General features: G+C 55.6%; 1 protein-coding gene across 13 annotated transcripts in view; it reads left to right on the top strand.

Moving 5' to 3' along the window:
- STIM1 (stromal interaction molecule 1) overlaps window positions 1-15,733 on the top strand; it is a 73,237-nt gene that overhangs the window by 13,859 nt on the left and 43,645 nt on the right. For all 13 annotated transcript variants that reach the window (XM_074533345.1, XM_074533355.1, XM_074533370.1 and 10 more), the window contains exon 2: window positions 11,283-11,413. In XM_074533345.1, the coding sequence (XP_074389446.1) occupies window positions 11,283-11,413 (131 nt within the window). The remainder of the gene's footprint in view (window positions 1-11,282; window positions 11,414-15,733) is intronic.

Here is a 15,733-nt window from a genome sequence, read left to right as displayed (position 1 = left end):
AACCCTGCAGCGCCTCTCCAGCTATCTGGGGAAAGCCACAGCTAAACCATGGTTTGGGAATGATCGGGAAAAGGTGAGCTGTCCTTCTGGGGGAACCCCAGATCTGCTCAAATTTAAGGAGTTTCTGAACATTCTGCACTCAGTGTTCCCAGGTGACTCTGGACAGTCTCAGGGAGAGTTGAGCTGGGTTTAGCATAGCCAAAGGAGGAGCAGCTGTGAGGTGGCACTGGAGCTGGGCTCAGGGAAGGTTTGGGGGTTTCCTTCCTTGGGTTTTTGCTTACGCAACTTCATTCTAAAGTGCTGAACTGCAACAGGGGTTACATCATGCCCGACCTCTTCCCTGTGTGCTAAGGGTGAAAAGCATGTTGTTCAAGTTCCCAGCTTGTCTTTTGAAGCCTCTTCATTACTGCAAAGGGCCTGGAGGATTTTGGAAAGTCTGGGTTTAAGGAAGGAGCATCTGAGGTTTGGGATCACTCTGAAATCCCTGCTGTCCCTAAAGCACAGGTGGCCGCGTGTCTCCTGGTCCTCAGGGAAGCCAGGTGTGGGAGCTGCCTGTCCATGTGGGATTTTCAGACCAAGGGTGAGGTTTCAGGAGCTGCTGAGCTGATAGAATCAGCACTTGTCATCTCTGGAAAGCATTCCCTCCATCCCTCCTTCCCTCTTCCCCTACTCCCTTCTCTCCTTCCCCCTTGAGCACAAGAAGGAGCGGCCTCAGGGTGGGCCAGGGCAGGCTCAGCTGGGACAGCAGCAGCAATTTGCCCATGGAAAGGGAGCTCAGGCCTTGGCAGGGGCTGCCCAGGGAGCTTTGCAGTGCCCATCCCTGCAGGTGTGCCCTGGAGGTGGCACTGAGTGCTCTGGGCTGGGCACAAGGTGGGCACAGCTGGCACTGCATGGGCTGGCAGGGCTGTGCCAGCCCCAGGGATTTGGGGATTCCCTTCTGGTTTTGGCAGTTCCTGCTCTCACCCCCCAGGTTTCATGACCTAGAGGTGACACCTCGCATTTTGTGTCACCTTTTGCTGCCCCAGCACTGCCAGGGCCCTGCTGGGATGAGGAGCCTCAGGATCCCAGTGCTGCTCTTGGTCGGTATCTGTTCTAGAAAGTTCCTCTTTCCCTGATCACCCTCAGAAAACAGCCACTTCAGGAGGTGTTTTTATCCGAGGGGTGAATCTCCCCACTGCCTCCTCCAAAAGTAGCATTTCCATCTTCCAGTGTAGCAAAGCATAAAATTCACAATTTAGTCCTGATTCCACAGTGACTCATTTCAAGACTTTCTTTTTAAATTGTTTTTTTAGTAACAACCTTTTCAGTGAGGCAGCTCCAGGCAGGCAGGGCTCATTCACTGCTGGCACGGTGCCACTCAGAGCTGGGGGGGCTTCTCATTTCCCCATTGGATTCAAAACCTTCAGGAACACCTGCCTTGTAGCAGCACGTTTGGGATCAGTGCTATTTGCTCATCCCATCCATGGGGGATTTTTTCTACCTGAGGGAGTGGCTGGGGCTGGGCCTGCAGGGATTTAGGTTGGGTTTTAGGGCAAGGTTCTTGCCCAGAGGGTGCTGGCACTGCCCAGGGAATGGGCACGGCCCCGAGGCTGCCGCAGCTCCAGGAGCCTTTGGCCAGCGCTGCCAGGGATGCCAGGCTGGGCTTGGTGGGCTCTGGGCAGGGCAGGGCTGGCACTGGGGGGTCCCTGCAGCTCAGCATATTCAAGGATTTTCTCATTCTCATGGTCCCGATGTAACCCAAAGTGCTCGTGTCTGGCTGGCAAGGAAGGGAAAATACTTTCAAACTGCTGCTTTCCTGATGTGAATGATCTTTCCCTGCTAGAACAGGGATTTGTTTTCATTTGTGCTGCTGATGCTGCCCCTAAATTGCTGCTTTTCACACTCTGCCACCCCGTGTGCTGCTGGTGTCCCCTGGCGGTGACTGGGCATGGGGAAAGGAGGTACTTGGGGTTTGGGGTGATTTTTTATAGTGACATTTAGTGGAAAAAAGATGAGTGGGGTTTTGTGGGAAGAGTCTTCCTCCTCCCCATGTGTGAGTGGAGGTCAGGGTTCCCCTTGGGGAGCAGTGTGGCCACTCTGCTGCAGCCTGTCCTGCAGAGAGTTGTCTCTATGTCGCTTTCTTCCCCACTTACCTCTAACCCCTTGTCCTGCCTGCCATGTCACTGAGCCTGTCCCATGTGGGATCTGGTGGCATTCCATTGCTGAGGCACTGCACAGGCTGTGCCTGGCACATCCAGGATCTTGTTCTTCTTCTGGGATTCCCACTGTGGTCATTTGTGCCTGGAACCGAGCAGGTCTGTGAGCACCAAGAATAACAGAACTTGGCTTTTTTGTGGACTTGTGTTATTCACAAGCTCCTTCCTTCCTCCTCCTCCTCCTTTCCTCTGCCCTCTTCCCATGCCTTTGGCTTTTTCCTCCTCCGTGTGCCAGGATCCACATCTGCCTTGGGCCGCCCTTTGCTTCTGTCCTGATCCTTGTGGGCAGGGAATTATGCAGGAGAGTGGCTTTGCTGGAGTTTGGGGAAGTAGAGGATAACGGGATCACTGGGAAGGGTTTTCATTCCCAAAGAAGTCAAGGTGATGGCTGCAGGCTGTTGTTGAGGTTGGATAATTGAGGTTAAGGATTTCCTGTGGGATGAGCTGCAGCAATCTGGGGACAGGCAGCACCTTGCCCTCTTGGAATCCTGTTCTTCAATGGAAGGGAAGGGCTTTGCTGGCAAAGGCACGAGCTGGCTGCAGCAGTGTGGGTGGCTTGGGAGCAGCTCGTTCCTTCTGGCTGGGGGAAAAGCAGATTGTGCAGCGTGTGCCATGGCCAAGGCAGGGGCTGTTGTCACCCTGTGTCCTGCTCTGCAGGGCTCCTGTGAACATGGGAATCATCAGTTCTTGGGGAGACACATGAGGGATAAATAAGGCTGGAATAGGGAGAAGCTGTCCTTGTATGGCAGCGTGGGAATGGCGCTGCTGCCCTTGGATTGATTATGCACAGTGTGCCTGGGAAGGGAGCAGGGCAGTCCTTGGGGCCTGGGCTGCTGGGGAGGAAGAGGAAGAGGCCAGGAAATGCAGGGAAGAGCTCCCCTGAAGGTCCGCATTGCTCCTGGGGCCCTGGGCTCCCTCAGCCATCCTGTGAGGCTGTGACGGTGAGGCAGAACTGGGCTGTGAGCCTGGATTTGGGGTCAGCTCTGAGCTCTCCATCCCGGGCCTCCTGCTTGGGATGGACATGGAGCTGTGGGAACAACTCCAGAGGAGGCCACAGAGGAGCTCCAAGAGCTGGAGCCAGGCTGGGAGAGCTGTGGGTGCTCCCCTGGAGAGGAGAAGCTCCAGGGAGAGCTCAGAGCCCCTGACAGGGCCTTAAGGGCTCCAGGAGAGCTGCAGAGGGACTGGGGACAAGGCCTGCAGGGACAGCACCCAGGGAATGGCTGCCAGTGCCAGAGGGCAGGGCTGGGTGGGATCTTGGCAATGAGGAATTGTTCCCTGGCAGGGTGGGCAGGCCCTGGCACAGGGTGCCCAGAGCAGCTGGGGCTGCCCCTGCATCCCTGGCAGTGCCCAAGGCCAGGCTGGACACTGGGGACAGTGGGAGCTGTCCCTGCCATGGCAGGGGTGGCACTGGGTGGGCTCTGAGGTCCCTCCCAGCATGAGCCTTTCTGCCATTCTGTGGTTCCTCAGTAAATCCTGACAGCAAGAGAAGAATTGTGTACTTCCATCATGTTGTCAGAGCTATCACAATTTTTGCTCCAAGAGCTGGAGCCAGGCTGGGAGAGCTGTGGGTGCTCCCCTGGAGAGGAGAAGCTCCAGGGAGAGCTCAGAGCCCCTGACAGGGCCTTAAGGGCTCCAGGAGAGCTGCAGAGGGACTGGGGACAAGGCCTGCAGGGACAGCACCCAGGGAATGGCTGCCAGTGCCAGAGGGCAGGGCTGGGTGGGATCTTGGCAATGAGGAATTGTTCCCTGGCAGGGTGGGCAGGCCCTGGCACAGGGTGCCCAGAGCAACTGGGGCTGCCCCTGCACCCCTGGCAGTGCCCAAGGCCAGGCTGGGCACTGGGGACAGTGGGAGCTGTCCCTGCCATGGCAGGGGTGGCACTGGGTGGGCTCTGAGGTCCCTCCCAGCATGAGCCTTTGTGCCATTCTGTGGTTCCTCAGTAAATCCTGACAGCAAGAGAAGAATTGTGTACTTCCATCATTGACAACTTCCATAGCTCGTTGTCAGAGCTATCACAATTTTTGCTTTTGTATGTTGAGCTCTTCCTGCTCCAGGTGTTCTTGGCCCAGAGCTGTCCCTGGAATGCTGGCCTTGGGCAGGCAGTGCTGCAGGGATGGATCTCCTGGCTCAGGGGTGGCAGGATGGAACAGCAGCAATGGTGGTGTGGGTTTTTCTTTGACTTCTAAGCTTTCTTTGGCATCTTCAGTTTTTCAGGCACGGATGACTCACTCATCCATTATGTGGTTTCCTGACTTTCAGATTTCTCTTTCACTCCATGATTATGGCTTTGGATCCCAGCGTGCAGCAGCCGGCGCTTGGTGCCGTGGGCTGGGGCTGCCTGGAGCGGTGACTCACGGCTGGCACGGGGCTCAGGGCGACTTGGATTCCTTCCCACCCCTCACTGGGAGCCTGTCAGTACACTGAACAGCAGATCTGGCTGCCCCTGGATCCCTGCAAGTGTCCAAGGCCACCTTGGATGGGGCTTGGAGCAGCCTGGTGGGGTGGAAGGTGTCCCCGCCCATGGCAAGGGGTGAGACTCGATGATTATTGAGGTTCTTCCCAACCCAAACCGTTTTGGGATTCTGTGAAAATCACTGGAGAGCTGATGTGGGCCATGGGATAATCCTGTCTCTTTGCAGAGTGGGAATGTTGATCCTGGGTCCCTGAGATTGTGCAGTCCCGTGGATTCCTCTGCCAGGGCTCTGCAGAGCATTCCCAACACATGGAATCACAGAATCCTACAGTGGTTTGAGCTGGAAGGAGCCACAAAGCTCATCTTCTGCCACCCCCTGCCATGGGCAGGACATCTTCAACTACCCCGGGTTGCTCCAAACCCCATCCTTGGGCACTTGCAGGGATCCAGGGGCAGCCACAGCTGGGCCATCCTCTGGGCCAAGGCCTCACCACTCTCACAGGGGAAGACCTCCCCCAGTCTCCAATCTAAGTCTCCCCTCTTAGTTTAAAACCATTTTGCCATGTCCTGTTAGAGTCTGCCCGTGTAAAAAGTCCCTCTCCCGTCAGTTTTGGATGGCCCTGGCTGTGGCTGCAGTTCAAATGATTCAGTTTTGTTCCACACAGTGGGGCAGGAATGTGTCAGCGCTCAGATTACTTGGTTTATGGTTATGGAGTAACCCAATCTCCAGTTATTTCAGCTCCTTAGAACTTCCCTGCCCACGGGATATTTTGGCTTCGGCTGCTCCTCAGAGAAGGCCCTGACGTGGTATTTGGAGCTGCCTGTGGGCAGAGCCGCTGTGCCTGACAGGGTGGTACCAGAACCACCTCTGTTATCTTATTTGTTCAGCCCAGGAGAAATGTCCCCTAGGCTGGGCTGAGGAAAGCACACTGAGATCCCTGGGGAAGGAAATGGGTGAAGCTGGCGCTGGGAGGCCAGAGCACCCAGGCCAGGGTGCCCAGATCTGAGCTGGGGAGGTTTGGGAGCCACAGAGAGGGTGGAGTCATTCCCAAAATCTCTGCTGGACACAGGGGGTGTTCCCAGATAGAGGGGATGGTGTGCTGGGACAGCATGGGCAGGAGGGGTGGGCACTGCCAGGACAGCCTGGGGATGGGATGGGGATTGGGATGGCATGGGGCCATGTGTTCCCATTCCAACAGAAAACAGCTTTGTTTTTGGGGGGTCGTGTGTGATTTGGGGGTGTGTGTTGTTTTAATGGGGTGGAAAGAGCGAAGCCCTTGTGAAAAGTAGGGTGACATAGTTCTGGTGGGGGGACTGGGTGGATGCCAGGGATGAAAGGGCTGTGCTGCTGCAGCAGGGAGGGGAAGGGGAGGATGTCTGGAAGCAATGGGCTGACATTAAATCAGTAAATTGGTGCATGGAGAGGATGAAAAAGGCTGATTGCACTCGGTGGTGAGAGAATTGATGGTAGTAAATAAATGCTGAGCGTGTGCCAAGGAGAGGAGCCCATTTGGGGAAGGAATTTTAAGGTTTTAATTGAGTGTAAGTTCATGACTGTACAATAACCTCCCTTAATTCCTTTCTGTGGCTGTGTTCAGCTGTGGTGGTGCACGAGGGCTCCACATCTCACAGGGCTTCCTCCTGCATGTGTGTGACCCTGTGTGGCTTTGTCATGCTGATCCTGAGACAGGGGCACTCCCAGCACAGACAGCTTTGGCCCCAGGAGCTGGGTACAGCCTGGTTCCCTGGGCACTGTTATTAAATGGTTTGTGAGCATTCAGGGTTGGCCCTTCTAGCAGAGACACCCGAGGGCGTTGGTACTTCTTTGAAAGTCTCTGGGAGATCAAACAGCCCAACCTCTGCTTGGATTTACATTTTTTCTAGACTGTTTAATCTGACTTGGGTACAGGGATTTGGTTTTTTGCATTGTGCAAGAAGCTCCCTTAGACGAAAAAAAGTCTCCTTGAACTCCTGCTGAAACTTCCACAGTCATTGAAGGTTGGAGCAACCTGGGGCTGGCTCAGAGTGGCACTGGATGGGCTTTAAGGTCCCTCCCAACCCCAACCAGAGTGTGATTCCATGGAAAGCTGGCTGAGTGCAGTGAGTCCCTGCTGAGCTGCTCCAGACCCTGTTGAGCAGATACTTGAATGGTCTCCTTGGTCTGTGCTGAGCAAACTCCCCTCAGCTGCCAGGTCCTACATCCCAAAACTGCTGGGAGAGTCACTCTAGGAGTTTCCACACTGGGAGGGAGGTGGGAACATGGATGAGGTCCCTGTTGGCCATGGAACCGGCTGGTTTGGGTTGGAAGGGACCTCACAGCCACCCAGTGCCACCCCTGCCATGGCAGGGACACCTCCCACTGTCCCCAGTGTCCAGCGTGGCCTCGGGCACTGCCAGGGATGCAGGGGCAGCCCCAGCTGCTCTGGGCACCCTGTGCCAGGGCCTGCCCACCCTGCCAGGGAACAATTCCTCATTGCCAAGAACTCCTGATCCAGCCCTGCCCTCTGGGTCGCTGCCTGCCCCGAGCAGGACTCTGTGCCCTGGCTCTGCACCTCCCGGGGAAGGAGTCTGCCAGGGAAAGTAGGTCAGAAGGAGCAGGAGAACGAGCATGTGCTAAAATCTCGATTCTGTTTGGTAAATCCTTTTTTTTTCTTTTTTTTTTAATAGAAAGTATTTATATGTGAATTTCACGTGTGCCTGTGACCGAGTGTGGTTTGACACTTGTCTCTGTAGTAAACAAGCTGTCAATGTCAGCTTGAAGTATAAAACCCCTCTGAGGACTTTCCTGACAGTGGGAATGGCTGGATGCTCTCGTAGCTCCATCAGGCTCTGATGTTTGGGAACCAGAGCTGCAAACCCAGGATTATTGCTGTGCCCTTTGAGCCTTGCTCTGTGTGCTGCTGCTCTGCAGCCTTGCAAGATGTCAGGGTTTCCAGGGCTCCCCTTGCTATTCCTTACCCCTCCAGAGGGAATGGAAATCTCTGGATGCATCCCTCACAGCTTAGTGTCTTCGTTAAAATTCCTGAAGTTGTCCTTGGCATTTTTTACTTGAAACCCAGAGTTCCAGGGGAGGAACCCTGAGCACGGAAGTTCAACTGAGCCCTTGTTTACACGGGTGAAATATGTAAACAGTTCTTTTTCCCCAAATATAGGGCTTTTTTCCTTGGCTGCCCTCCCGGTGTTTATAAAAGCCAGTTATGTAAATGACAATTGTAATAATTAAACTGCTGTTCAGTGTTGTCCCCAGGGCTGCTGCTGCTGCAGAGCTTGGAGCTGCAGGGGCTTGGGGCATTATTGGAGATAATGGGACCTCAAAGAAGGAAATCAAGGGAAATTAAACAAACAAAATCCTTGTTTGAGAGAGTCTCCCATGAGAAAGGGAAGGTCTGGAATGAAGTGATGTTGCAGGGGAGCTCTGGAGATCGTCCCTTCCACCCCTCTCCAGGCAGAGCTGCCCAGAGCTGCTGGTCCAGGGCCACGTCCATGTCCTGTTGAGTTTTGGGTGGCTAATGGCAGGAGCCCCCCCAAAACAAGAGTAACGAAACAAGTCTGGGTGACTTGTGCCAGCCAGAACTGCCATAAGGCACATCTTTGTCATCTGTTACAAAAGCACCCCAAACTGCCTTCCATGGTAGGTGAAAGTAGCTTCAAATTGCACCGAGGAGGTTCAGGGTGGGTATTGGGAAGAATTCCTTAATGGAAGATACTGTCCAGCCGTGGCACAGGTGCAGCCGCATCCCTGGATGGATTTCACAGGTGTGGTGGCACCTGGGGACATGGTCAGTGGTGGCCTTGGCAGTGCTGGGGAACTCTGGTGTCTCGATGGGGACTCGATGGTGTCCAAGGGCTTTTCCAAGCTCAGTGAAATTCCGGCTCTGCTTTAGCACTTTGGCCTCAGGGTCCTTTGATGATCTGGGTGGGGGCACCTTTGGAGTGGCAGCAGGACCCCTGAGTAGAGGCTGCAGAGAGCCTTTGGTGGGGACAGCGAGCCCAGAGGGGTGAGGGAGGGAAGGAGCAGCAGGAGGGAGGGAAGGGGCAAGGAGGGATGGAAGGAGCAGCAGGAGGGCTGTGAGGCCGGCCCGTGTTGATGTGGCCCGGTGAATGGCCCATCAAGGACACCCCTTGGGAGGGACAAGGCACTCTTTGTTCTGCCCGGCGGGGCAGATGCAGCCTGTGAGTCGATGGTGGGAGATAAAGAGCAGCCTGGAGCCACCGACCAGCGGGATGGAGACAGAAGGTTCCCCGTGACTCAGAGGGGCGGGGTGGGAGTGGAGGTGATGGTGCTGCTCCTCAGGAGTCACTGCCCTGCTGAGGACCAGGCACGATCAGCAGGTGTCTCTTGGGGAAGCTGCTGGACCAAAAGTCAGGGCTGGACGTTCTGGAGAGAGAGATTTACTTAAACAAAGCCAATTTCGCACTCATTTTGAGGCTTTTGTTCGCTGAAGGTGTGTTGGAATAGCCTGATCGCAGTATTCCAGGCCTGCTTGGAGCAGCCTGGGGCAGTGGAAGGTGTGGATGAGCTTTAAAGGTCCCTTCCCACACAAAGGACGATTCTGTGCTATGATCTTCAGGCTTAATCTTTCATCAGTCACAGGCAAAGTGGCTGGTGCTGGTCTTTGTTCCTTCATTTGAGTATTCCTGCCCGTGGAGATAATAGGGAGAGGAAGGGAGATAACAGGGAGGGGAATGAAGAGCCCAGAGTGGCTGCTGAAATGTTGGGACCGTTCTGTTGTCACTTCAGGGTTGTCTGCTGATTAAATCATTTGTGCCCCATATTCAGGCTCCTTTTGGTCTTGATGAAAGCACCAGGTTCCTCTCGGCTTTGGTTTGATTGCTGTTGATGGTGCAGTTGATTATCGGCACCTGGCAGCTCTTGAAAGCCTTGTTTTGTTGCTCTTGCTGCTGCTCTCAGTCAATCTTCATTCCTGGCATTTGTGCTGCAAATACCCGGGGGTTGTCCTTGGGGTGGCAGGACATCAGGGCAGGATCCCGTCAATCCTTGACTCCCCCAATCCTTCATCCCTTCAGGTCTCTCCCTGGTTTAACCCTTGGGCAGACGTGAGCCAAGGATCAGGAGTCCCGTGGGCAGGAGGGGGTTAATGTGAATAAACTCACTTTTACAATAACAGGACCTTCCCTTCCTATAATCCAAACTTTGCTACGGCGTTGCCACGTTCTCCCCTGCAACAACAAGCACAGGCTCGGAACAAGATAACCATGTCATATTTTGGGAGATATCGTTTAGCCTGGCTTCATTTTTCCTTCTGGAGTCGTGTCCAAGGGCAGCATAAACACAGAGACCATCTCGTGTCCCTGCTCGCTGCCTCAGAGATAACGGGAGCAGCCAGCACAGAAAGGCCCAGCCAAAGCTCTGAACCGCCAGAGTGCTCTGGCAGGGGAGGAGAGGAGCCCCAGATCTCCCCAAATCAGCCCCAGGGCGTGCAGTGTTCTTCCGAGGTCCATGTGGTTCTGGTGTCCCTTCGGGAGTGGCCTGGGGGAGCAGAGAGCCCTGGGGGAGGTTCCCAGTTCACAGCACTGCTGGCACCCCTGGCCACATGGGCAGACCTGAGTTAGCATGGAGTGAACTCCCCGAGGTTTGGGAGCAGCAGGGCACCAGCCCTGCCTCTGCAGGAGGCTGCATCATTGTCCAGGCCCTCTTGTCCGTGGGAAGCCTTTCCCTTGTTCCCAGTCCCGCTCCAGCTCCCCTGGAGCCCCTTTAGGCCCTGGCAGGGGCTCTCGGGTATCTCCTCTCCAGGTGAGCACCCCCAGCTCTCCCAGCCCCTGCCGCACTTGCACTTGGCCCTGCTGAACTCCATGGCCTGGGCAGCTCTCCAGGCTGCCCAGGTCCCTGAGGATTGCCCATCCCTGGGTCTCTGTCACCACCTGGCAGTGCCATGGAAGGGCTGGATCAGCCCTGTTTGGTGCTTGCATGGACTTGGACACGCAGCAAAACATCAAGTGTTAGTCTTAGAAAGCAGCCAGAAGAGCCCGTTCCATAATCAGGAAGAGGGAAGGGTTTTAATTGCCATGTTTTATAAACACACAACTCTTCCTCCCCAAACGCCCTGACTGCTCTTGGTGCCAACACCAGCAGCCTCCAAGGGAGATGTGGAGCTGGGGCTGTGGGCAGGAGCCAGCCCCTGCTGGGAGAGTGGAGGGTTGGGGTGAGAGGGGCACCCTGCCCTGCTGAGGATGTGGGCAGGGGGCAGCCCTTGCTGGGAGAGCTGTCCTGGTGGAGTGTGGAGGGCTGGGGTGAGAGGGGCACCTGCCCTCCTCTGCTCTGCTGGAGCCAGGCTCCATGCCCAGCCAGCTGCAGGGACCCAGCAGGGGATTGCTGCTCCCTCAGGGGGATTGGTGCCGCCTGAGGGGGTCGGTGCTGCTCCCTGAGGGGGTCGGTGCTGCCGGCCTGAGGGGTCGGTGCCGCTCCCTGAGGGGTCGATGCCGCTCCCTGAGGGGTCGGTGCCGCTCCCTGAGGGAGTCGGTGCCGCTCCCTGAGGGAGTCGGTGCCGCTCCCTGAGGGGTCGATGCTGCCGCCTGAGGGGTCGATGCTGCCGCCTGAGGGGTCAGTGCCCCCTCTGGGGTTGGTTCTGCTCCCTGAAGGGTCAGTGCTCCCTCTGGGGTCGGTGCTCCCTCAGGGCCCGGTTCTGCTGCCTGACGTGCTGCTGTTGCCCCACAGAGTTCTGCCGCATTGACAAGGCCCTATGCCATGATGAGGACGAGCAGCTGAGCTTCGAGGCCGTGCGCAATATCCACAAGCAGATGGACGATGACGCCAACGGCAACGTGGATGTGGAGGAGAGCGACGAGGTTGGTGCAAGGCTAAGCTGTGCCCGGTGGGGCCTTGAGCGGCTGGAACAGGGGTTACATGCAGTTGGGGGCAACAAAAAGGGTATTTATTGAAGAGACTTCAAAGGCCACACCCTGGCAGGACCACAGCCACAGTCCTGGCTCTGCCCAGGTGGCTCCAAGATGGAAGCAAAAGAGCTTGGTCATGAGATGTCACATTTTTATAAGTTTTAGTCCATTTGCATACAGGAGCTGACTGTCCAACTAATAGCTTCAAATGATGAAGTTTCATCCTCCTTGTTCGCTTGCCCACCCTTATCTTTTCATGTTGTTTGTGCTTTGGGCCTGAAGTTTGAAGAGATTGTCCTTGAGTCTCCAGCTGGAATAGGATGGTTTTGTCTTCACCACCCTGTGAAAAGATCCTAGTAACACTTAATAGAAATGTAAAATCTGCACACCAAAACAGAACAGAGAAACCTAAAACCCAAGGTATCACCTGGGCCTGCTCTCACAGTGAGGCTGCTGTGGCCAGGACTGCACTTGGGCTTGGTGCCTCCTCCTCACCCCAGAGGAAGCCACGTGTCACCTTGAGATGATCCAAGGGGTGTCTCAGCCCTGTCACCAGTGCTGGCTGGGGCTTCTCCTCCCTGCTGGGGGTTTGTAGCCACTTCATTGTTGTCAGAGCAGCTGTGGGTGTCCTATCCCTAAAAATGTCCAAGGCCAGGTTGGATGAGGCTTGGAGCAACCTGGGATAGTGGAAGGTATCCCTGCCCATGGCAGGGGATGGAATTAAATGAGCTTTAATGTCCCTCCCAACCCAAACCATTCCATGATTTTATGTTTACTGCATTCTTGTAGCAGCCAACTAAAGCAATTTCAGTCTGTGTGTGCTCACTGCTAAAAAAGGAGCAGCTTTTTGTTGTGTTAGCCTTAGAGATTTTAGCTGATAAAAGATTGAAGGGAAAGAAAGTTGTTTTTCTTTGTTTACACAAGCAGCGATGGAAATAAGAGTCTGCAGGAAAAGGGAAAGCTCTTTGTTTGCAGTGTTGCCTCAGTTGTGGTGGGTGCTCGTTGGAGGTGAGGAATTCTGTCTTGTAGGGACGACTGGCAGCTAAACAGGAAAGGCAGAGTGTTGGAAGCAGAAAGAAGCACGTGGGTGCAGGGATGTGCTGCCACTCAGGGGTAGCTCTGCAGTCCCAGGTGACAGAACCCCAGACTGCTTTGGGCTGGAAGAGACCTTAAATCCTCCCAGTGCCACCCCTGCCGTGGCAGGGACACCTCCCACTGCCCCAGGCTGCTCCAGCCCCAGTGTCCAGGGATGCAGGGGCAGCCCCAGCTGCTCTTGCAAGCCCAGCCATCCCAGTGTCCCTCAGGAGCAGTGGCAGTCCCCAGGGACACGGCACAGGCCCCTGGTGCCAGCAGCTGCTGGTTTTGGGTGGCTGTTCCCAGCTGGCAGGGCTGTTCCCTCTGCCTCAATCCCACTTAACTGAGTAATGAAAACAATTGAAAGGCTTCCAATTGCATGTCCTCTGCCTCTTGAGGTGTTTCCCTGGAGGCAGCTCCCTGCACTGGGTGGCTCAGCCTCTCCCAGGGACCAGGGCAGCCTTGGGCAGCCCAGCTCAGCCCAACTGTGCTGTTCCCTGGCATTAAATTAGGAATAATTCTCGTGTCCTTAGGGCTGGGCTGAGCTGGCAGTTTTATGTCTCTGAGCAAATCTTGCTCCTGCTCTCACTGGAGTCATTGGGAGCTCCTGGTACAAACCCTGCTGGGAATGTGTGCTCAGAGCCTTGGCACAGGGACGCTGCCAGGGTGGAAGAATTCAGTGGGATTTTCCAGGAGGCTCCAGAATCACTACCTTGGTGCTCCTACAAGGACTCTCCAAACCCCTCTGAGCTGCACCTGAGCAGGGCTGAGCCCTGCAGGGCTGCTCCTGCTCCCACACCTCTGCTCTGCTCCTAGCAGGGAACAGGCCTGGAGAAGGGTCTGGAGCACCAGGAGAGGCTGAGAGGGGGCTGAGGCTGGAGCAGAGGAGGCTCAGGGGCCCTCGTGGCTCTGCACAAGGCCCTGCCAGGAGGGCACAGCCGGGGAGGTCTGGCTCTGCTCCCAGGGAACAGGGACAGGAGCAGAGGGAGCGGCCTTAATTGAACCAGGCGAAGTTCAGCTTGGACATTGGGAAAATTCCTCCTGGAAAGGGCTGTCCAGCCTGAGTGGGGCACAGGGACACAATCGCAGTCCCTTTCCTGCTGCCCACCCTGTGGGATCAGCCCAGGCACAGGGATTTCAGGTCCCAGTGCTCATGGCCCGGGCCTGTGGAGCTTCTCCCACCAATCCCCAGCTCCTTCTCCCCAGGGCTGCTCCCAGTCCATTCTCCCCAGGCTGTGTTTGTGTGTTTGTGCTGGCATTGCCCCCAGCCAGAGCACTCAGGTTGTTGCATTTACAGTTGGGCTCCATGATTTTCGAAGTCTTTCCAACCTCAGTGATTCCCTGTCCCTGGATTCCATCCATGCAGCTGCTGCTTTACCTCTGCTAAGCTTTTATTGAAGTTGCATTAGGCTCACCTGTCAATGAGCTCTGGAGCCTCTCAGTGAGGTATTGCAGGAATTTGCCTCTCTGAGCTGGCTCTGCTGTGTTCTCCCTGTCAAGGTTATCACTGTCCCCCACATGGACCCTGCAGTCAGGTTTAACTCTGGGCTGTGGGGGGACAGCTGCTGGGGGATTATTGGGAAGAATGCAGGAGGCTCAAATTTAAACCTTTTACGGGGTTCATGGGCTTCCAGGATGGTCTGGTTGGGAGGGACTTCAAACCTCATCCAGTTCCAGCACCTGCCATGGGCAGAGACACCTTCCATTATCCCAGGTTGCTCTAAGCCTGGTTTGGAACACTTCCAGGGATGGGCATTTTCCTGATTGGCTGAGAACTTGATTTTTTCATTTATTATTTTGGCCCCTGCCCTTTGGGAGTCAGTGGTGGGAGTGTTTTGTTGGGACTGACACCGCTGCCTGGGCAGAAGGGGACACACAGACAGCACAGGTATTTTTAAAATAAATGATGGGTGGGGTTGCATCCCACAGCTTCACGCTGTCCATACATCATCCTTGCAGTTTCAATGAAGTTTCAGATGACATCAATGGCCTCAATTAAAGTGAAAGAACTGTCCCTCATGGGGAAATCTTCTAATTAGGGATCTATTCCTGTCTGCACGCTCACAGCAAAGGCAGCTCTGGCTCTTTGGGCTGTGGCTGCCCGGTGCCAGGGCTCTGGGATGCTGCCAGCCTGGTTTCCTCAGGAAACGAGGTTTGTGTTGCTGCCCAGCCTTTCCCTGGCTCCTCCCAGGGCCGGGTCCCGCTGCCTGGGCTCGCTGGCTGGGGAAGGCCTTGGAGGCAGGAGCTTTCTGTCCCTCTGGGGCAGCTGCTGGGGTTGGGGAGCACAGGGAGCTGCCAGCACGTGGCTGGGTCTGGCCCTTGGCTGGGCTCAGCAGGAGCTGGTGCTAGGGAAGGAGGGTGGCACACATCCAGGGGTGTGGGAGGGATGGGAAGCCTTGAAAAATCACTCCAGTAGCTGCAGTTTCTGCAGATGAAAAAACCACAGAACAGAGTTCAAGGAGAGGTTGGACAAGGCTCTCAGGCACAAGGTGGAGTTGTTGGGGCTGTACAGACCCAGGGTTGGACTTGATTATCCTTTTGGGTCCCTCCCAACTCAGGAGATTCTGTGATTCTATGGAAAAAAACTCCTCCAGAAAATCCCATTTAGTGGATCTGCTCATTTCTGAGTGTGCCTTCAGCCAGCAAGTTTGTCCCCAGTCCCTCTGCAGTCTCCTGCAGCCCCTTCAGGCCCTGCCAGGGGCTCTGAGCTCTCCCTGCAGCTTCTCCTCTCCAGGTCTCCAGCACCCCCAGCTCTCCCAGCCTGGCTGCAGACGGGCTCCAGCCCTGGAGCAGCTCTGTGGCTCCTCTGGGCTCTCTCCAGCAGCTGCAGGTCCTCCTGCTGTTGGAGGCCCCAGAGCACCAAGATCAGCATTCCCAGGCTGAGTCTTCCCACTGTTATCCCAGCTCCTCCTGGGGTTTGTACCAGTGGTTCTGGTCCTGTTGCTTTTGGCTGGTTTGGTCAGGGTTTGCCTTTCCCTGCACTTGGTGGGGAGACTCAGGTTTGACTGAGTTTCCTTGTGGATTCACAGCCTGACTGAGGTTGAGCGGTCTGGATGGGATCCTGGAGATGGTCTGTGGGGCCTTGGCAATGGTCTGGCCCACCCTCTGTCTGGGGCTCAGAGCTTTGTGTGTCTCCAGGCCCAGGATCAGTGGCCTTTAACACTTGGAAGTGCTGCTTGTCAGTGGTTTGCAAGGAGG

This window comes from Zonotrichia albicollis, chromosome 2 (assembly GCF_047830755.1).
Source record: "Zonotrichia albicollis isolate bZonAlb1 chromosome 2, bZonAlb1.hap1, whole genome shotgun sequence".
Lineage (NCBI taxonomy): Eukaryota > Metazoa > Chordata > Aves > Passeriformes > Passerellidae > Zonotrichia > Zonotrichia albicollis.
The sequence above is the reverse complement of the archived record's forward strand: the minus strand, read 5'-3'. Positions and strand labels throughout refer to the sequence as shown.